The sequence below is a fragment of the Piliocolobus tephrosceles genome, chromosome 14 (genome assembly GCF_002776525.5).
Source record: "Piliocolobus tephrosceles isolate RC106 chromosome 14, ASM277652v3, whole genome shotgun sequence".
NCBI lineage: Eukaryota > Metazoa > Chordata > Mammalia > Primates > Cercopithecidae > Piliocolobus > Piliocolobus tephrosceles.
Window position 1 is genome coordinate 16,705,716 of NC_045447.1, and position 21,874 is coordinate 16,727,589.

The 21,874-nt window shown below is 48.3% G+C and overlaps 1 protein-coding gene across 2 annotated transcripts in view; it reads right to left on the reverse strand.

Annotated features, from left to right (window-relative positions):
• Positions 1–1,762: 1,762 nt before the first annotated feature.
• The window catches only part of MORN5 (MORN repeat containing 5), a 40,329-nt gene continuing 20,217 nt past the window's right edge, over positions 1,763–21,874 (reverse strand). The window contains exon 4 of one of the 2 annotated variants that reach the window (XM_023198609.1): positions 1,763–1,967. Coding sequence is in view for 1 of the 2 variants with exons in the window: in XM_023198608.2 (XP_023054376.1) it covers positions 1,921–1,967 (47 nt within the window). In the remaining variant the exon portion in view is untranslated. The remainder of the gene's footprint in view (positions 1,968–21,874) is intronic. The other variant, XM_023198608.2, reaches the window with a different exon arrangement.

Consider the following 21,874-nt stretch of genomic DNA (forward strand, 5'->3'; position numbering starts at 1 on the left):
GCCCTGCACAGAAATGAGTTGCTCAGAAACCTCAGCTCATGGTGCGCATGAGTCACTGACTGCAGGGCCCCTCTCTTTATTCTGTTAGTTTTTAAATCTGCCATCCTGACCCCATTTCTTGCTCTTCATACATCTGCTCTTCCAATCCATTTTCAAATGTTTAGATACACGTGTATCTTTGAAAATATGTGAGTTTAGTTGTGTGTTTCTTTACATGAATGTCCCTTCTGTTTTCAAAATACAGTTTGGAAACCACCAGTGGAGCTCAACTCTATCTACCAAGGTGACTGGCATCTTGGGGAGAGGTGATCATCCCAAGTCTGCTCCCTGGTGCAGCTGAGAGTGAGCCCAGGCCTCCCTTCCCGCTGCCTCCTGGCTCTGCCCCAGCATGACGCCTCCGGGTCCCTAGTTTGAGATCCAATTTCCTCTCCTGCCTTCCAAGCCTGACTCACTGTTCTGCCTCCACTGGGCAGCCCTGGTGAGCCAGGGGACAGAGCACAGGGGGTGACAGGATCTAGCAACCTCTAAGGAGGAACAGTTAGACAAAGATCCAGGATGCATATGGCCCATGTGTGGCCCTGGAACATGTTGTCGCTTCCTCTTCTGATTTTTAGCTGACAAATGTGACCTCCGGGATGATTTTGAGAAACGATTATATGCACCACTAACAAGTTGTTCTTTCAAGCAAACACATGTTGAATACCTACTATGCGCCAGGTCCCTTACTTGTATTATTTAACCACACAGCTACTGTATTGTTTTAAAGCATTATTACAACCATTTTTTATATGATGCCAAAGCCACATTCTTTTTTTTGAGACGGAGTTTCGCTCTGTCACCCAGGCTGGAATACCATGGTGCAATCTCGGCTCACTGCAACCTCCACCTCCCATGTTCAAGCAATTCTGGTGCCTCAGCCTCCCAAGTAGCTGGCATTACAGGCACATGCCACCATGCCCGGCTAATTTTTGTATTTTTAGTAGATATGGGGTTTCACTATGTTGGCCAGGCTGGTCTCGAACTCCTGGCCTCATGTGATCTGCCCACTTCGGCCTCCCAAAGTGCCGGGATTAGAGGCGTGAGCCACCACACCCAGCCTCCAAAGCCACATTCTTTCTATGGCACCATGCTGATTCTGTACTTAGGATGTGAGGTTCAAATGGGGGAGCTGCCAAGAGGGAAAGACAGGCCTGAGTAATCATTCTTGGGCCTAACAAGCTTGTCCAACCCACCTTATTTTGTTGTTGTTGTTTTTCTGTTCTGTTTTGTTTTAGACTTTCAGCAGCCTGAAGCCATGGTTTTTAGTTTCTGTCTCTAGTGATAAGCAGAAAAGAGGGATGAGGAAGGGGCTTCACTGGCCCAACCAGAAACAGAAACTAAGAACCCATGACTGCTGCAGGACTGGGCACAGTGATCAGGTCCTACTGCCCTCTGAGACCAAGCAAGTCACTCTGTCTCTCTGAACTTCAGATTCCTCATCCGCAAAAGCCTTCCCCTTGCAAGGCTGTTGTGAGGAGTGGAGATAATGCACACACACTACCTGCACCGGTTAGTGCTCAATTACGTCTATCTATTATAAAGAGATGCTTCTCAAACGTTCAGATGCATGCGAAATGCTGGGAATGCAAATTACTAGGCCCCATTCCCAGAGATTCTAATTGGGAGGTCTAGGGTGGGTCCTGGGAATATCTATAGCTCACAATTTTGTCTAGGTGAAATGATGCCCACTGAGAAACAATCTTTTAAGGCAAATACACTTGGGGCCACTGACTGCAGAAAGTCTTTATTCCTGAGTTGAAAGTCAGGCTCTAGAACTACAGCCTGTCCCCCAGGGCAGCCAGTGCCAGCAGGGCAGATGGAAACCTCTGGTGGAGGCAGCCACAGAGTTCACAGCTCAGGCCTGTGACTCACAATCTTGTCCTAGCCCTTTCGACAGGTACGGGTGATCCACTCGTGCTCGTCATCATCTGCAAGGAAAGAGGAAGAGCTGGTCATGCTTGGTGCTCGCTGGGACCTTCCCTGGCCTGGGGGGTTCCCAGGTGGGGTCTTGGGACTGGGATGGTCTGTGGATGGCCTGTCTGTTTAGCTTTGTGTGGGGAGGAACAGACCTTTCATTTACACTGAATGCCTCGGAGTGCTTGGTCTTGGGGAAATTGAACACAGAAGGATTTCTAACTGGGTGCTGCTGGCGGAGGCAAGCATGAGGCGGTCTGGCCACCCTAAGGTGGACTCATCCTCACAGGCAGAGAGCAGCTGCTTCACAGTCGGGCACTTGCCTGGTCTGACAGCCCACACACGACAGCCCCAGGACAGCGGGTCTAGGCCTTGCTGGTGGTGCTAGGAGACAGAGTCCTGAGGTTTACATTTCCTTTCTAGGCTCTCCATTCTTGACTCTTTCAAGAACCCATGGTTTCCCCCAGGGGACTAACACCCTCTTGTTTACTTCAGGCCTTTCAGTGGGAATGGAGAGGAGCAGGAGCTCCTGGCTGTGCCCTGAAGGCCCTAAACGCAGTGTCTCCTTAGTTTAATCTTCATGACCAACCACCCAATGGGCAAGCCTTCGCCACCATTTTACAGATGAACAAACAGATGCTCACAGAGGCCGAAGTACTTGTCCACAGCCACAGGGTCAGTATGTGGGAGAGCTCAGACTGGAACCTAGGATTGTCCAGCTATAAAGCCTATGCTGTTTTTTAAACCTCAAATAGAGAGACTTGAATCACATTCTTCAGTCCACAGCATGCTGCCATCATCTCTCTGTGCAAGACCCCTCCGTGGATTTACTTTATTTTCATTTTTCCTCCTTTCTCCTCCAAACCCACACTGGGTCCCTCCTCCACCACTACAGGGACCTACTCCAGTGGTAGGATAGAGAATCCTCAAAATGCATGCTGCTCTGTAAAATATGTGCTGCTGTTTTGTGTACAAGTGTGTTTTTAATTTACAGAAATGGCATTGTGCTGTGGCTTTCATTATGTTTCACATGTTTCACTCAAGACCTATTCTTGTTGCTGTGTGTACATCCAGCTCTTTGCTTCTTACTGCTGCCTAATATTCCATGCTTGGCTTCCATCACATTTTCCTCTCCATGCTGGTGGTGGCTGCGGAGGTTGCCTGCAAGTCCCACTACCAGGAACAATGCTGGGACAAGCGTTCTTGGCCACACCCCTTCATGGATATGTGGAGAATGTCTCTTGGGGTTACATTCCTTCCAGGAGGAGGGTCAATGAGTCCTGCACATCCTTCCTGCAACGTCCTTCCAGCTGCCCATACTCTTTTCACACCACGCTGCCTTCTCCCTGCCTTCCTGCCTTTCCACCTTCTCGCCACTTCTCCCTTCCCTTGGTGCCACTCCCTGCCTTTAACCAGTTCTCCTGAGGGCCAGAGCACTGGAGGAGTTCTTGCCTCCTCTGCTTACCCTGTGTCTAGCCCAGTGCCTCCTGCCTAAGAGATGGGAGGATAGGTCTGCCCACCCTCCTTGGGTGACAAATGGCAGATGCTTGGGAACAAGGGCACTCCCTGAGAGCTGAAACACAGAGGGCCGGCGGAAAGCTGCATGAATCAGATCCCCTGCCAGGGATGCCTTCCTTTTCTGTGAAAGGCACCAGACCCAGAGCCAGAGAGATGGAGGCTCACAGACAGCCTATGTGTGCTTGGTGCTTTGCAGACACTGTGTCTCATTGGATCTCTGTAACAGCCCAGTCGGGTAGGGGAGAGCCTTGTCCTAAGTCCATCGCCAGTGGATTCAAACCAAGGTTCACCAGGCTCTGCAGCCTGACCTCTCACCCCAGGGCAGATGTTAGCACGTCAGGAGCTGAGACTGCCCTCATATCACTAACCACCTCACCACCATTTCTTTACATGAGACCTAAGGAAAACAGCTTGCTGCCTGGCACACTCTAGTAAGCAGCCAGTGAGCCTCAGTTTCCTCTGGGGAGGCTGCCTGGGAGTCCCCGCTGAGGCTGGGAAACCCAGGGGTGGGGAAAGCAGCGATGATGTGTCAGCACACAAGGAGTTAAGCGCTGGTGGAGCCCACTTTTGCCACACTCTGAGCAGCCTGGTTGATAATTACAGTTCTGAAGTCTCCAGGCTATTCGAATCAGTGCAGCTGCAACCTCTTCAGCAGTAACCCCTGAAACCAGACAAACTGGGTTTATTGTGCTGAACCAGTCCTCAGGCCCCTCCCTGATCGTTAAAAATTGACAGCAATGGACTTAACAGCCCTCTTCACTACCCCTTTCACTCTCTACCTGGCTGTACAGCCACCAATTTGAATCACAGATGCCTCCCCTCCCAGCAGCTGCTCACCAACCCTCCCTTCGCCTCCCCTGCGCCTCTCTGCGGCTCCCCTGGCCCTGCTACACAAGGGTGAGGCTGCTGAAGCACATTTCATCAATATTTAAAATGGAATTAAACCTGCAGCTTTGATTAATGCCTCCCAGATCCTGGGAGTTGTGATTACTATTTTGCAAATTGCGATTGTTGGAATATGTTAATATGATTGTCTGAGAACATCTTCACCTTCTCAGATAATTTCTTCCCTTTTTGGTAGGAGGGGAGAGGGAAAGGAGGGAGAAAAAAGATGGGGAAAAAAACACCCCACAAACTCTTTAATCAATTGTAAATTATTATCCTTGACACAACTGCCGGTGGTGCAGAGAGATGGAAGATTTCTGGTTTGGTGCATTGATCTTAAAAATTTTTGGTCCCTGCTGGCGTGGTAATTCCACTCTGGGACACTATCTTAAAGGGATTATCTATTTGTCTCGGAACTATTTAGAATCAGGGAAAAGGAAAATGACATACATTTCTAAAAATGAGGGGATGATTATTTTGTTGTATGTGCATTCATTTAACAAATAATTATGTGCCAGGCATCGTGCTAGATTCAGGGAGGTGGATACTGTAAGACACGTGAGGGGATATTTAACAGCTACTGAAAATAATTATTATGAAGTTTGTATAGCAACATGGGGGAAATGTTTTTGATGTGATAATAAGCGAAAGAAAAATGGTAAGAAGAGACAAGAAATAAAAGTACACATAGTATATCCTATGTAATAACTGTGCACAGAAGAAAAATTAAATTGAGATGTGAATAATAGCCCTGCATAGTGGGATGAGAGAGTTTCTCTTTCTGCTGTTATTTCCCAAATCTTCTTTCACTAATGGGTATTTACAATAGAAAAAAAAAAATTAAAATAATTATTGGCCTTTGCCAGGCATGGTGGCTCACGCCAGTAATCCTAGCACTTTGGGAGACTGAGGTGGGTGGATCACGACGTCAAGAGATCAAGGCCATCCTGGCCAACATGGTGAAACCTCATCTCTACAAAAATACAAAAATGAGCTGGGCATGGTGGCGGGCACCTATAGTCCCAGCTACTCGGGAAGCTGAGGCAGGAGAATCACTTGAGCCGAGGAGGCGGAGGTTGCAGTGAGCCGAGATTGCGCCACTGCACTCCAGCATGGCGACAGAGCCAGAGTCTATCTCAAAAGAAAAAGAAAAAAAAAAAGTCTGGCTTTTTTCCTACCCTCCAATTTAATGTCTTGGTAACTTGATGCATTTTGTTAATTGAAATAAGATACCTCAGCTGGGCGTGGTGGCTCACAACTGCATTCCCAACACTTTGGGAGGCCGAGGTGGATAGGTTGCTTGAGCCCGGGAGTTTTAATCCAGCCTGGGCAACATGGCAAAACCACCTCTCTACAAAAAATAGAAAAATTAGCTGGGCATGGTGGCAAGGGCCTGTGGTCCCAGCTACTCGGGAGGTTGAGGTGAGAGGATCACCTGAGCCTGGGGTGATTGAGGCTGTGGTAAGCTGTGATCGCCTGGGTGACAGAGTTGAGACCCTGTCTCTAAATAAATAAATAAATAAATAAAATAAAAGTTCTAGGTTCCTAGAAATACCAACAGGGTTCTTGAACTCCTGAAAAGCAAAAAGACCTTGCATAAAGATACTGGCAAAAATGCATAAAAATCAGAATATATAAATCCATGCAGGAGAATTCCAAGTAATTTATGTACTCTGTCCTCAAAGAGTTGGAGCACAAATCCCCACTTCTGAAGCATGGCTGTGCATAGTGACTTTCAAAGAGAACAGTATGGAAAGGGAGGAGGGGAAAGTAACTTTATAATGGAGAAACCTCACAAACACTACCTCAGTCAGGTGACCAAGGTTAACAGCAACATTGGTAAGTCATGGTGGCAGTCTGGACCCTTGATATGATGGGATGAAAATGACACTTTACTTCTGTGATCTTCCTCCCAAACCCACAACTCCAATCTAATCATGAGAAAAAACATCAGACAGATTCCAGTTGAGGGACATCCTACAAAATATCTAACCAGTACTCCCCAAAACTGTCACCAAAAACAAGGAAAGCCTAAGAAACAGCTATGCCCCTGTGAAGCCTAAGGAGACAGGATGGGATCCTGGAACAGAAAATGGACATTAGGAAAAGGCATCTGTAAAAAGTATGGGCTTTAGTGAATCATAACATCAATATTAGTTCACTAATTGTGACAGATGTACCATGCAATGTAAGATAGTCATAACAGGGAAATTGAGTGTGGGGTGTATTGACAACTGTGTAGTATCTTTGCGAGAATTCTGTTAATTTAACTCCTTTCAAATAAACAGTTTAAGAAATACATGAAAATCTAGAGCGCTCCCTAAAAGGTGAGATTCTCGTGTTCTCTAAGAGGAGTGGACATCCCTTCACAGACCCGGACATCCAGATTGACGTCATTCACTCCTTTTTTTTTGAGACGGAGTCTCGGTCTGTCACCCAGGCTGGAGTTTAGCAGTGTGATCTCAGCTCACTGCAAGCTCTGCTTCCTGGGTTCACGCCATTCTCCTGCCTTGGCCTCCTGAGTAGCTGGGCTAATTTTTTGTATTTTTAGTAGAGACAGGGTTTCACCATGTTAGCCAGGATGGTCTCAATCTCCTGACCTCATGATCCGCCCGTCTTGGCCTCCCATGCTCCCTTTTCTTTCATGGTCCCCTCAGATCACAATTTTTGAATCTATACTTATTTGCCTTTTTGTTTGTTTGTTTGTTTATTTGTTTGTTTTGAGATGGAGTTTTTGCTCTGTCGCCCAGGCTGGAATACAGTGACGCAATCTCGACTCACTGCAGCCTCCGCCTCACAGGTTCAAGGAATTCTCCTGCCTCAGCCTCCCAAATAACTGGGATTACAGCCATGAGCCACCATGCCTGGCTAATTTTTGTATTTTTAGTAGAGATGGGGTTTCTCCATGTTGGCCAGGCTGGTTTCAAACTCCTGACCTCAGGTGATCGGCTGCCTCAGCCTCTTAAAGTGCTGGGATTACAGGCGTGGTCCACCGCGCCCCGCTTGAATATTTTCTTATATAATGTTTTTCTCTCCCATTAGACTGTAAGCTCTCGATGCAGGGACCATGTCTAATTTGTTGACCACTAGACCCAGCATACAGTAGGCGCTTATAAATGCTCTCTCAGATGAAATCTGGAATAAGCCTTTTTCATTCTGACTTGTGTCAGTTGCCATCAACAAACATTTCCCATGCACCCCCTTCTCAGTATCTAGGTCTCAACTCAAATGTCACCTTCTCAATGACCCTAATCTGACTGCCTCCACTCCCAGTCACTCCATCTTGTCTTCATTTTATTTTCTCCATAGCATAAGCCACTCCCTGCATATGTATTTGTTTACGTGCATGTTGTCTGTTTCCCCATCCGGACTATAAGCTCCAGTGAGACCAGGAGCCCTGCCTGCTTATTCACTATGATATCCCAGTGCTTAGGAGAGCATCTGGCACATAGTAGGTTCTCAGTTGATAGCTTTTGAATTAATTAATGAATTGGCAAGCCCAATTCTGTGGCCAGCCCTGTGGCCAGTGCTAGGGACAGATGGGACTGAGACGAGCAGCGAGTGCGGCCAGGACCCAGGTGCACTTCAGGGTTAGGTCTGTCTACCTTTGGGGCTGAATGATGTCTTTATTCCGGTTCTGAAGTTTTGGAAGTGACCTTGCTGCCACCTGCATACCCTGCACTCATAGGTCATTAGGATAACTGGGCTTTTTATAGAGAAGAAAAGAAACGTACTGCAAGAGAGACCCCAAATCTGACTATGGGCTACCGCAATGAAAAACTTCCCTGAAAAGGCTCCCCACTCCTCAGCCTGGCCTTCAAGTTCGCCAGGTCCTCCTGCTTCCCAGCCTGCTTCCCAGGCCTGCTTCCCTCCCCACTTCCCTCCCAGCTCCCCTCATGCTGTAAAATGCAGCCACCGGAGGAACTGCAGTAGTCCATGTGCATGCTCGCCAGTGCCTCTGTGCCTTTGCATATGCTGTTCCCAAGGGACCACCCTTCCTCCTTCAGGACCTGGTTTGGGTTCAGGGCCTCTCAGAGCACAACAGAGGCCCAAGGTACTTTCCATTTTGTAGTATTAGTGTATATAAAATTGAAGACAGGCCTAAGCAAGGTGATAACAATTACAGAATAGTTTAAACATTTACATTTGACAAATTACTACTTTTTTTTTTTTTTTGAGACAGAGTCTCACTCTGTCACCAGGCTGGAGTGCAGTGGTGCAATCTCGGCTCACTGCAACCTCTGCCTCCCAGGTTCGAGTGATTCTCCTGCCTCAGTCTCCCGAGTAGCTGGGACTACAGGCATGCACCACCATGCCCGGCTAATTTTTGTATTTTTAGTAGAGATGGGGTTTCACCATGTTGGCCAGGATGGTCTCGATCTCTTGACCTCATGATCCACCCGCCTTGGCCTCCCAGTGCTAAGATTACAGGTATGAGCCACAGCGCCTGGCTGACAAATTGCTACTTTTAACACAAACAACCAAATGTAATATGAGTGTGTATTCTAGGATTTCTTCCAAAAAAGTGTAAGTTCACAGCGTGCTGAAGGCACTACGGTCAGGAAAGGGGGTGTGAATTTTGAGTTGTCTGATGAACAGGGTTTTCCTTCAGTCTGTCACAGTCCACACTTAAAGGCCCCATGAATGCGTGGGCTGGGCGTCATACCTTCTTGGCTGTCCCCTACCCCCGCAGACCCCACCTGGACGTCAGCCTTCCCTGAGCCGAGGTCACAGTGTTGGTCGTGGTCACCCCCTCCAGCCTAGGGCAACCCTGTACCATTTACCTTTGATCGTCAGGGCCCAGCACAGATCCAGCACTCAGAAAGTATTTCATAAATACATGGTGAATAATGAATAAAGAAATGTAAATTGGGGGACATAAAAGCAATAGGTTTACCCTGTGGGGTTTTGACAAAGGGGGAAGAATTTCTTCCCCACCCTGGGCAAACGGAGCTCGTGAGAGGGCAAGGCAGGCATGCCAATGGCAAGTTCAAGGCCGCCAGCTGCTGGTTCCTTTTGTGACTTGAGGCAATAGATTGAGCAGCCCTACTACATGGAGAGGCTGGGTTGTGTGGGGTCATACCTGGGCACTAACCCCGCTCAGGAAGCTCAAAGTCTGGCTGGCCTGGGACTTGCCTCTCAGTGAAGGCGGGGATGAACTGACCTGTACAGGGCACAGCTGCACTGGGCCTGCTGAGCTGTGCCCAGGTCACCGGGTGACATTAGTTGCAGCCTGCAGGTCAGTGCAGAGCTGGGGGAAAAAGAGATCCTGAAAGTCTCAGAACAGCTGCTTGGAAATACCAGCTCTTCAGAGGGTTAGCAGGGAGGGGGCAGTGTGGTGTGATGGTTAAGAACTTGGGCATTGGAACTCTGTGCCACGAGTTTACAGACCTTGAGCAAGTGGCCTCACACCTCACTGGGTCTCATTTCCTCATCTTCAAAGATGTCTGCCTTGAAGGCTTGCATGAGGACCAAGTGAGATCATTCCTAAAAAAGGTTAGCACAGCACTTGGTGCACAGGAAATGCCAAAAACCAAAAGAAATGCCAGAAGTTATCTTGTGAAGGTGGGATTTCAGGGTTCATGTGGCAACACAGCAAAGACTGGAAGGAGTTCTGGAGCCGAACAAGCCTGGATCCAATGCTGAGCCACTGACTCGCTGGGCCCTTTGTCACTCCATCTCTGAGTCACGCTCCTTGTCTTTGCAGCAGGTTTCATCAGACTTTCTGCAGAGGGCAGAGTGAGGACTGACCAGGATGAACAGCACTCGGTGGGCACCCAGGAATGGAAGCTACAATCACCATTGTGATGGGTCTTTCATTCCCAAACTGGATGCCTGTAGGGGAGCATCCTTAAGGGACTCGCTCAGGACACCCCCAGGACTTCTGGTTCCCTGCCAGGATGGAGGGGGGAGCCTGCGGGAGGAGGAGGCCTTCACATGAGGACCAGTGCCATAAGGATCAAGGGCCGTGGCTCAGCTAATAATTTTTGTTCAAAGCCAGCAGGGCAAGCCAGGGCAGGCGAGCCCAGGGAAGGCAAGCAGGCAGACTGGGGTCACTGCACACCCACAGGCTGGGCTCTGCCTGCTCTTGGCACGCCTTTGGGCTGGGCACACCTGCGGTCACCGCTGCTATGCAGCTCCCACCCTATGTGAGTGAGGAGGCTGGGATGGGGACTAGAGAAGGGAGGAGACCAAGAGGAAACAAAGTGTCTGCCTTGGGAGAGTGGCAGAGCTCACGCTGGCCGGGCACTTAGGAGGTGCCCAGCTCCGCATGTATGTCGGGGGCTACACTCCTCCTCTCCTCAGTGAGTGAGATGGGGCTGTCTCCAATTATGATGAGGAAACTGAGGGGTGAAATGATTTGCCCCAATTCCTTCCATCAGGGCAGAGGGAAGGGCTCAGTGTGTCTGGCACCAGAGTCATACTCGGAGAAGCTGCGAGTGTGTGCACAGACACAGGTGTGTATATTTCCATCCAACTGCACTCACACCAGCATAAGCATGAAGAGATGTGTGTGTGAGTGTGGGAGAGGCTGCAGCTGAGGGGAGGTGTGCACATGGTGTGTGGCTCATGTGACTGGCTGAGTGTGGCAGGATGTGAGTCCCTAAAGTCTCAGTGTGTGTCTTCACATGCAGAGGGCAGAGGCGCTTCCAACCCAGGAAGCCCAGGGTTCATGCCAGAGACAGCCCGGGGCTCATGCCGAATGCCAGGGTGGCAGTGAGCACAGGGCTGGGCCAGGCCTTGGAGGAAGGAAGCTTCTGTCATAGGGGCTGTTGTCGTTTGGGGGGTCTAGGCCCATCCTCAGAGGACTCCAGGCTGGGATCGGGGGGTACACTGCAAAGCAGGCTCTCCAGCTTGCAGGCACCTATGGGTCCCATCCATCGCCCTGCCACACCCTCTGTGCAAATGCAGCCTACATGAACTGGTAGGGCAGGGCCACAGCAGTGCCACAGTGAGGGCAGCAATGCCCAGGCATCCCCATCACCACTCCCGACAAGAAAGAGGCTTTGAACTTTGCTGGCAGTGGTGGTGGCCAGAGGCCAAGACCACCGCATTGTCAATATTGACTGAGGAGTCATTGCCTAGGCAAAGCCTGCCACAGGGCGGGGAGGTGGAAGGCCATGGGGCTGCTCTGGCTTTTCCCCATAAAAGAGCATCTTCTGGGCTGGGCAGAGGGCTGGGCCAAGCACCCACAAGCTTCTTAAGGCCTATTCAAATGTAAAAGGCTTAGAAAAAGATGATTGGCTCTAAATAGAAAAAAAGAGAAACTACAAAACTGAAATTAATAAATGTTATAATTAATGCATTCAGACTTAATTATTAAATTTAGAAATCAAAACAATTTTATTACACTTGACATCCATCTGTAGGCTTAATTTCCTCATTTTTTGAGAATTCTCCAGTATGCATGACTCTCAGGAAATCATGGCCAATTGGGGAAGACTTGTAGTAAAGCAGTTTACCAAGCAACAGCAAAATTTTTATATTTAATGTGGGATTTATATTTCGTATGGATACACTTTGTTTTAATATGTGGAAATAATTGAGGTGGGGTCTCCAAGGTTAGGCCTAAGGCTGGATTTAGGACTATCCCTGGGATGGGGCTAAGTCAGGGCAAGGAATGTAGCTGCCTCATATTAGGAAGCACTTCCGTGTGCAAGGTGCCATGCCTGCCATCATGCAATCCTCATTAACATCTCTGTGTATGCACAGCTGGTGTTATCTCAGGTCGGAGCCTTAGGTGCTTTAGTTGATGGGTGAGGGGAAAAGTTCCCATAGTCATAATGACCCTTGGAAATCTCTTAGGAAGGTCCCATGCTGGAGATGGACATCTCACTAAGTGCCACACAGCCAGACTTCTTATTTTTTAAAATGTTTTATAGACAGGGGGTCTCTCTCTGTCACCCAGGCTATAGTGCGTGGTGTGATCATGGCTCACTGCAGCTTCTGAACTTTGGGCTCAACAGATCCTCCTACCTCAGCTTCCCGGGTTGCTGAACTCCAGGTGTGCCACCACTCCTGACTAATTTAAAAAAATCTTTTTTGTAGAGACGGGGTCACAGATTGTTGTCCAGGCTGGTCTTGAACTCCTGGCTTCAAGCAGTCCTCCCACCTTAGCCTCCTAAGGTGCTGGGATTACAGGCACATGACACTTGGCCCACATAGACAGTCTTCTGACAATTGTTAGAAAGTTTGTCTTGCTGTTAAGGTCCAGATGCATATGAGTAGTGTTTATGGGTGACGCTGATCAAAACATACATATCAGTTGCCTCCTTAGTGCAGTAGGTAGTGCTCAGTCTCATAAAACATACATATCTTTTTTTTTTTTTTTTTTTTTTGCAGATGGAGTCTTGCTCTATCGCCCAGGCTGGAGTGCAATGGTGTGATCTTGGCTTACTGCAACCTCCATTTCCCAGGTTCAAGTGATTCTCCTGTCTCAGCCTCCTGAGTAGCTGAGATTACAGGCACCTGCCACACATCTGGCTAATTTTTGTATTTTAGTAGAGACAGGGTTTCACCACGTTGGCCAAGCTGGTCTTGAACTCCTGACCTCAAGTGATCCGCCCACCTCAGTCTCCCAAAGTGCTAGGATTACAGGCGTGAGACACCGCGTCCAGGTACATATCTTTAAATGCTAGAATCATCCTCTGTGGCAAGGTGCTCCCAGGACAGGAGGCACACAGGGATGGAGATGACTGATGCAGTGTCCTCACATTTGCTGCAGAACACGTGTGTGCTGAATGGAGAGGGGATGCAAAATCACCAACACTGTTGATGTTGCTGTTCCTCCTGCTTCCTAGTGCCCCCTTTTCTTTTTGAGCATTTATGATTGAATCCACGTTCACTAAACATGTCCATGACGCCTAGCTGCTGTCCGAAGGCAGTTCAGAGGAACCAAGTGCCATGGCCAAGGTCACTCTATTGGCCTGACCCCACAGCCTCTGCTTTGACCCTCTGCTCCTTTTGGCCCCTAATCCCTGGCTGCATGTGGATGACGGACTGAAGGGGCCCTGGCAGACAGGAGCCTATCGTCCAGTCGTCAATGTTGAGGGCTGAATTAAGACTAGAGCAGTGGCAACAGTCAGCAGGGGTGTTAAGGAGGAATCTGCAGAAGTCTGTGACAGACCAGAACTCACTGAATCCTCACAGCAGTCGTGGAAAGACAATGTCGTTACCTCTTTTATAGGGGAGGCTACTGAGGCTCAGAGATGAAGGTGTCTGCCCAAGCTCACCCAGCTCATGTGAGTGGGTGCAGGGTGATAGCCAAGTCTGTCTTTGGAACTGCAGCCTTGACCTCTACTCACTTCCCTGAGGAACCTTTCTGCAACTCCCGTCTTTACTCCTCACCATCTGAAGGACTGAAGCTAAACTCTCTCTTTTTTTTTTTTTTTTTTTTTTTTTGAGACGGAGTCTCGCTCTGTTGCCCGGGCTGGAGTGCAGTGGCTGGATCTCAGCTCACTGCAAGCTCCGCCTCCCGGGTTCACGCCATTCTCCTGCCTCAGCCTCCCGAGTAGCTGGGACTACAGGCGCCCGCCATCTTGCCCGGCTAGTTTTTTGTATTTTTTAGTAGAGACGGGGTTTCACCGTGTTAGCTAGGATGGTCTTGATCTCCTGACCTCGTGATCCACCCGTCTCGGCCTCCCAAAGTGCTGGGATTACAGGCTTGAGGCTAAACTCTCTAACCTGCTATTCAAGGCTCTCTCCAGCCCACACTGGGTCCCTCTGCCTTGAATGCCCCACTGAGAACCACTCCTCCACACTCATCAAAGTCCAGTCTGAGGCCTCCTTGATACGTTCCCCATTCCCCAACACACAAGCCTTCTCAGTTGCTCCATCTGGAGCACCCTGTACCCCTGCGTCTTTCTGGGCCTTTGCCCGTATTGCTCCTTCCCTTCCATGCAGCAGAATCCACCTCTCATCCTTTTAGGACTTGCCAAACTCCACCTTTTCCAGGACAGCATCTGGACTGCTTGGGACACACTGATGCTCTTCTCTGTGTGTGTAGCACACTGTGAATGTAGCTCCTGGTGCCACTGAAATAGGGATACTCCCAGTTTTCTGGAAAGAATCTCATATTCAATATTTAAAATTAAACATCGTAGGGAATATAGAATTGTGTTGGACTGCTTCCTATGCTTTTTACTAGTTTATGTTATTTTGATTCCTAAGCTATATTTTGAGGGGTGGGAGTTTCTTTACAGTCTTTCGAACATTTACGCTTCCTAAAGGGTCCAGGCCTCTATCTGGAAAACACCCACCCCAGTCCTGTGACTGTCTATTTATGTATATGTTCCCCCTAGCCCTACACTGGTTTTGGTGGGGGGGTGGGGCAGGCACTGGGTCTGATCCCCAAGTGAAACCCTGGTGGATGCAGGGGCTCAACAAAGGCCTGTGTCAAGGGGAAGCTTAGGGGGCCTAAGGCTCTAGGTGCATAAGAAATTATGAGGATGATGGGGACACGTCCATAACAGAATGCCAGGGGCTGGGCAGAGAGATCAGAAAACCACAGTCCTTAGTCCAGTCTTGAAATTAGAGTTAAAAGCAGATGGGAGGAGGCCAGACTGCAGTTTGCCATGGTAACACTGGCTCCTCCCTTTGGGATGTAGAGTTAAGGAGGTCTCTGCTTTTCACCTTTTCACCCTGGGTGTAAAAGGATCACAACTGTGATTGTCAACATGCACCAGTTGCTTCTTTTGGGCCAGCCGTTGTTCTTGCTGGAGTGTGTCATCCCACCTCATGCATGTCATCTCACTTCAGGCCACAGCCCTGGAAGGGGGGTCTATTTCTATCCTCATTTTTTCAGGTGAAGAAACTGAAGCTCAGAGAAGTTAAGGGCCTAGCTCAAGGTCACACAGCTGGTGAGTGGCAGAGTTGGGATCTGCCTGCAGATCTGGCTGGCTCTCAATACCTGCCTGTGACCCTGTCTGCCTCTCCTGGTCCTGAGGGGTTTCAGTCAACAGTGCTGAGTTCCAGAATCTGGGCTGAGGAAGACAGTAGGCTCCAGCCCCATAGGGTCTGGCTTTCCACTCACTTCTATCAAAGGAGACAAAACAAATCATTACAGTGCTGGCCTGGGTTGACTCCAACCAGGGAAGGGGAAGCTGTGTCCTTCGAATGCCTCCAGGAGGCTGCCATGTGGGGGTCGGAGGGCGGCAGGGGAGGAATTGTACCAAAATCTGATGGGCACCATGGCTGGAAGGGGAATTTCCAGGGCCTTTGGAACTGGGGTGGGGAGAGAGGATGGCAATGGGCAATTCCTGCAGTCCAGGGAGAGGCGGCAAGCTGGGCAGGCTGTTATTCCTAGAGCAAAGGTCTTGACAAGGATCTGTGGATGCCTTCCAAGTGGCCAATCCCGCCCTCTGTAGGCAAAATTCTGTTTGTGAATTCAACTGTATTTCTCTGGGGAGAGGTCTGCAGCTGCGCCTAGATTCTCAGAAAGGTTCATGGTTCAGAAAAGGCCACAGCATATTTTGTCGGTTCAGAGCATGGCCTCCAGTGTCAGAGGGACCTGGGTTCACACCCTGGTTCCTCCCTTTACTAGCTGTTTGATTGTCAGTAAGTAACTTACTCCCTGAGCCTCAGGTTCCGCATCTGCCAAATACGAATAACGGTCTATTCCTCAAAGAACTGGGATGTGGTAAGTCCCTGGCACCGTGGAGGCATTCGATACTCATAACTTTCCTTCCTACCCCTTTTGCTTACAACAAATGCCCGTCTGCTGGCAAGGACGTGTGATTGGTGCAGGCATTTGATTTGGCAGTTACAGCGTATTATCCCTCCACAAAGCCTTCATTATGGTGCTGCTAACAACACTGCAGATAAAGCATGGATGTCCCTGCGTGCCAGCCTCCAGGTGATTATAACATTTTGGTAAATTGCCTTTTGTCTCGCTAGAGGGATGACAGCAGGAGGGGGCTGTGGGGGAGTCTTACTCGGCCATTTTGCAGAAACCGCAAGGGAAGCACTGTGGCAAGGTAGCCTGGGTTTGCAGAAGGAGTTCCAGCCAGCAGTGGGAACCCCGGGTACCAGCCCTGGCTCTACCACAGACAGGCTGTGTGGGGCTGGACATGTGATTTGCCCTCTCTGGGTCTCAGATTTCTAATCTGTCAGGGGAAGGCAGTGGCTTCAAGATTAGGGGAGTCTTGGTTTGTCAGTGTCATTGAAAGACTTGTTCATTGGCCGGGTGCGATGGCTTACACCTATAATCCCAGCACTTTGGGAGGCTGAGGCGGGCAGATCACGAGGTCAGGAGATCGAGACCATCCTGGCTAACACGGTGAAATCCTGTCTCTGCTAAAAATACAAAAAATTAGCCAGGCTTGGTGGTGGGTGCCTGTATTCCCAGCTATTGGGGAGGCTGAGGCAGGAGAATGGCCTGAACCCAGGAGGTGGAGCTTGCAGTGAGCTGAGATTGCGTCACTGCACTCCAGCCTGGGCGAAAGAGCGAGACTCCGTCTCAAAGGAAAAAAAAAAAAGACTTGTTCATTGGCCAATTTTTGAGCAAGAAAGTGGGCAGAGAACTATCTGCAACCTTACACTCTTTGGATGTGTGCTTTTATATCTCTATAAAATATAGGGCGGCTAGGGAGGCCCTCGGTTCTTCTTTCTTTCGCTAGTAAACTCCAACTTCTCATTCAAAGTCAGCTCTAACATTATCTTTAGCTTTGAAGTCAGCTGGACCTGGCTGGCTTCTAATTCCAGCTCTGCCACTTGCTATCAGTTTGACTTTGGGCAGGCATTTCACCTTTCCTCAGTTTCATCATCTGTAAAGTGGGAATAACAAGGATAACGACTTTGCGGGATTACTGTGGAGATTAAATAAAATGAAATAAAATAAAATATACGTAAAGGGCTTAGACCAGTGCCTGGAACACAGTAAGAAGTTGGCAAATGCTGGCTATTATTATTATCCTGCTTTATCACTCTATCAAATAGAATATGGATACCTTTGTATAGCAATAGATCTATTTCTTCACTGCCATTTTTAAATGATTGCATTGTATTCTATATTAAGAATAAACTATATGTTATTTAACCAGTCCTTTCCTATTAGACACTGGGGATGTTTCCAGTTTTCAACTGTCTAAACAATGTCAGAGAAAAATTAGAAGACTAAAGTGGTCTTTCTTCTCTACGTGTTCACTGTGCTGCTTAAATTTCACCCTTTTCTAAAGCTGGGTGGGGAGCAGATAAACCTCAAGTCTGGGAGCTTTTCATCCATGCCTCTTTCAACAGATGATCTTGGAGCTGGCCAGAAGTGGAAAATGGGAAACCTGGGGAGGCAGGTGAGCCTGCGTGTGAATTCAGGCTACTGCCAAATTTCCTGGGGAAATTCTTTAACCCCACTGAGCCTCAGTTTCCTCATTGTTAAACAGGGATCACATGAGTACTCCCTACCCCTTGGTTGAGGGTCTGGTGCATGGCAAAAGCTCAGTCATCGTTAGCTGTCACCACCACCATCATTGCCATCTTCCTCATGATTCTGGTGGTGGCAGCCGAGTCACATAAGTCAGGTTACTTTTCAGACCCCAGTTCACACCCCTTATTCCCATTGTCCATTTAATGGAGTGTGCATTCAAATGAGGCTTGTGGTTTTGATTTTAAATTCTGTCTGGAACCCACAGGTTCAAATGCAAAAGGGCGCTCTCTGCAAATAATCACTGGTGTGTGATATTTTTAAGAAGCCAAAGCCATTGTTTCTGATTGAAGGAAAGTTGGTGCTATTTTGAAGAGCAGCACGATTAAGCGGTGGCGTTATCTCTTTAACCATTGGGAATTATACGCTGTTTGAAAGATTTGTGAGCTCTAGGACATTTGCCAGATGTGCTTGATTCGACATTTCAGACAACAAAGGGGATAATGTTGGCGGGAATCTTGACGGCATTTCTGATGATCAGGATATTCTTTGAGGATGGTACTGAGACCTTTCGGGGAAGAATTTCAGCTTTTTACATAAACTAATTTGGGATGCTCACTCTCTGTCTTCCACAAAGCAAATTTAGTTTATTGTTAGTTGTATATGTTAAAATGGTTATGAGGGTTTTTTTCTTTGAATATTAATAATGTGTCTTTCATCTGAGACACTCTCATGGGGTATCATTAATTGGGAGGAGGGAGTAAAGATTAGTAGTACAGTTCTTTTGCAAATGATTACTACTAGTAACATTGAGGCAAGCAACAGCCCCATGAAAGAGATACTCGTACAAACTGCCAGCGAGGCTGTAGCTTATCCTTCCTAAGAGGAGTGACAGGGACATGTAGGAGGGGGAAGGGCTAGAGTTAGTCTCCCAATTTCCCATCGTAATCGTAGTAAAGGCCATTCACCCAAATAGCTCCAAATGCTTCTTTATTAGCTCACAGTGTATAAAGGACCCTTTTCCAAATGAAGTAGCATCTGATTGTGGGGACTGTGGTGTTTTTGTCTTAAAGCTCTAAGATGGACCATTTCATTCACTTGGGAACCTTACTGAGCTCCCACTGGGTGCCAGGAACTGTGCTTGGTGGAGGAACAACTATGAATCAGACATGCCCCTATCTAGAGAGGAGATAGAAGAATACAGAATAAACCAGAACCACGAAGGTGGCAAGAAGAATGAAAAGGACAGGATTTGGGAAGATTGGGGCTTGAATCTGACTGTATCACTAGCTGTGTGACATGAGCAAGTTATTAACCTGAGACCAAGTGTCTTCATTGCAAATTGCAAACTGTGTCTCATGCAAATTACCCACTTGGGGTGGCAGGGAAGAGCATGCGAGGTAAGCTGGGTTTTTTTTTGTTGTTTTTTTTTCAGACCAAGTCTTGCTCTGTCATCCAGGCTGGAGTGCAGTGGCACGATCTTGGCTCACTGCAACCTCCTCCTCCCAGGTTCAAGCAATTCTTCTGCCTCAGTCTCCCGACTAGCTGGGACTACAGGCATGTGCCACCATGCCCAGGTAATTTTTGTATTTTTAGTAGAGACAGGGTTTCACCATGTTGACCAGGCTCCTGGCCTCCTTGAACTCCTGGCCTCAGGTGATCTGCCCGCCTCAGCCTCCCGAAATGCTGGGATGACAGGCCTGAGCCACTGTGCATGGCCAAGGTAAGCTGTTAAGGTGCTTGGCACAGAGCCTAGCAAGGATCCTCCACAATAAGCATTCGTTTCCCAGCTTGTCTCCCCGAGCTGTGGATGCACAGGCAAAGCCACATGCCCTCCTTTGAGGGTTGCAGGCAAAGACTTCATGGCCTTCTGTTATGTGCTGAGCATTGAGAGATGGGTGGAGAAAAGAGGGAAGGGTATTCTGCACTGGGGGAATATATGAGGTGAGAATAGGCAGTAGGAAGTGCTGTGTGTTTATCAATGGATGCCAGCTAGTCCTGTTGGACTAGAACACAGGGCAGAAGAGACAGCAGGATGGAAGGTGGACCTTCAAAGTTAGGCTGGGGCTCTGAATGCCCTAATCACGTGTTTGCAGACCCCAAAGTTTCAGCAGCACCTCATTTTCCAAACAAAACCCTTGAGGAGGCAGACAGACAGCATATCTAGGCACATCTGTCTCCCTAGAGACTCCTCTCAGGCACCTAGAGAAAGCTTAACAAATCTCAGGCTCTCACTTCTTTCTCTCCAGCCTGAGTCAATAATCATCATAATGATAACAGCCACAATTACCAAACACAGGACACCTGTTTTGGACCAGGTGCTGTCCTATGTATTTTTAATACTTAATCTCATTTTTTTCTAACCATAATTTCTCCAATAGGTACTACCACAATGCCCCTTTTACAGATGAGGAGAGTGAGGCTCCAAGGGGAAAAGTAACCTACTCATGATCACAGAGCTGGTCAGTGGTAGATCTAGGACTAGAGGCCAGCCTGAAGCATGGATTCTAGGCCCCAGGCTTTTAACCACCACACCACGCTGTCTCTCTCACCTCTCCCAGCTCTCCAGCCTCTGTGGGGCAAGATATCCTAACTCAGTCTCTTTTTTGTTTTGTGTTTGCAGTATTGATTAGAATATATAATAACTGTCTACAGTTGCTATCATTTATGGCTTTATGGTCCCAAGGTAAGCAGCAGTAGGGGGTAGTGGAGAGACAACTGGGCTGTGGTAAGATGGGAGTGGGTTTGAGTTCCAGCTTCACTATCACACGTCTGTCACTCATCACTCCAAGACCTAGTTTCCCAATCTCAGGATGAGCCCATTCCCAGCTCACTGGATGCATGAGAAGTCTATGAGATGCAAGGATCATGAACTCAAAGGCTTTAAGGTGAGTACCAGAAATGACTGATGCTGCTAGGGTCACACAGCAGGGAGTGGGAGGGATCTGGGCAGTGCATGGTCTCACCTAGGTGCTCAAACCCAAGCAGCTTCAAGAATTGGACCAACCAAACAAAAACTGCAACCAGATTTGTCCTGAGAGCCACTGGGTTGAGACCTCTGACAGATGTTAAACTGCTTTGAAAACTTGGATGTGCATAGAAATATAATGGATTCTTTTTATTATTCAAAATCATAAGTTGTCTGTCATGTGCCAAGTATTGAATTTGGTGTGATTAGTTGAACAATACGAGGGACCTGGAAGCAGGTGCTCTGCCTGCCTGCGTGCTTTGTCTTTTACAAACATTTAATCAGCTCCAACTCATGGGACCCATGTGCGATGCTGGGGACACTGTGATAAATCAGACATAGTCACGTGGTCCCTGCCCTCAAGGTGCTCCCAGACTTGTGGAGGAGACAGCTAATAAAGATACTTCTACTGTCCAGGGCTAAGTGCTAAGAGGTAGGCTTGGAAGGCACAGAGGAGGGACGCCCAGCCCAGACACAGCAGTGGAGTGGAGGACAGAAGAGATGGTCAGGGAAGGCTGCCTAAAACAATGGTCCACCAACAGCTGGTCCCACCTTTGAGAAGGTTGTAAAATCAATTTAGTGCCTAGCAACCAGCATTTTAGAAAATAAACAGAATAGAAAATATCGGGCCAAGCACAGTGGCTCATGCCTATAATCCCAGCACTTTGGGAAGCTGAAGCGGGTGGATCACCTGAGGTCAGGAGTTCCAGACCAGCCCGGCCAACATGGTGAAACCCTGTCTCTATTAAAAATACAGAAATTAGTTGGGTGTGATGGCACGTGCCTATAGTCCCAGCTACTCGGGAAGCTGACACAGGAGAATCACTTGAACCTGGGAGGCGGAGGTTGCAGTGAGCCGAGATCGCACCACTGCACTCCAGCCTAGGTGACAGAGACTCCATCTCAAAAAAAAAAAAAAAAAAAAAATCATAGAATGTTGCATGTACAAAGATACATACATCACACATGTGCACCTGTGTGTATCCTGGGTCATGACGTAAAACATTCCTTACTGTGGGTCGAAGGTTTGAGAGCTATAGTTAGAGAGAATATGTTGCCTGCCCTGAACCCCAAAGCCTGGTACATAGTAGATGTTCAGAGAATTTTGATACGTGGAAGGATGGATTTAAATTCTCACAGCAAAGGTGACTCTTCTGCTGGTGGCCCAGCCCGTGACCTGCTGAACAATAAGC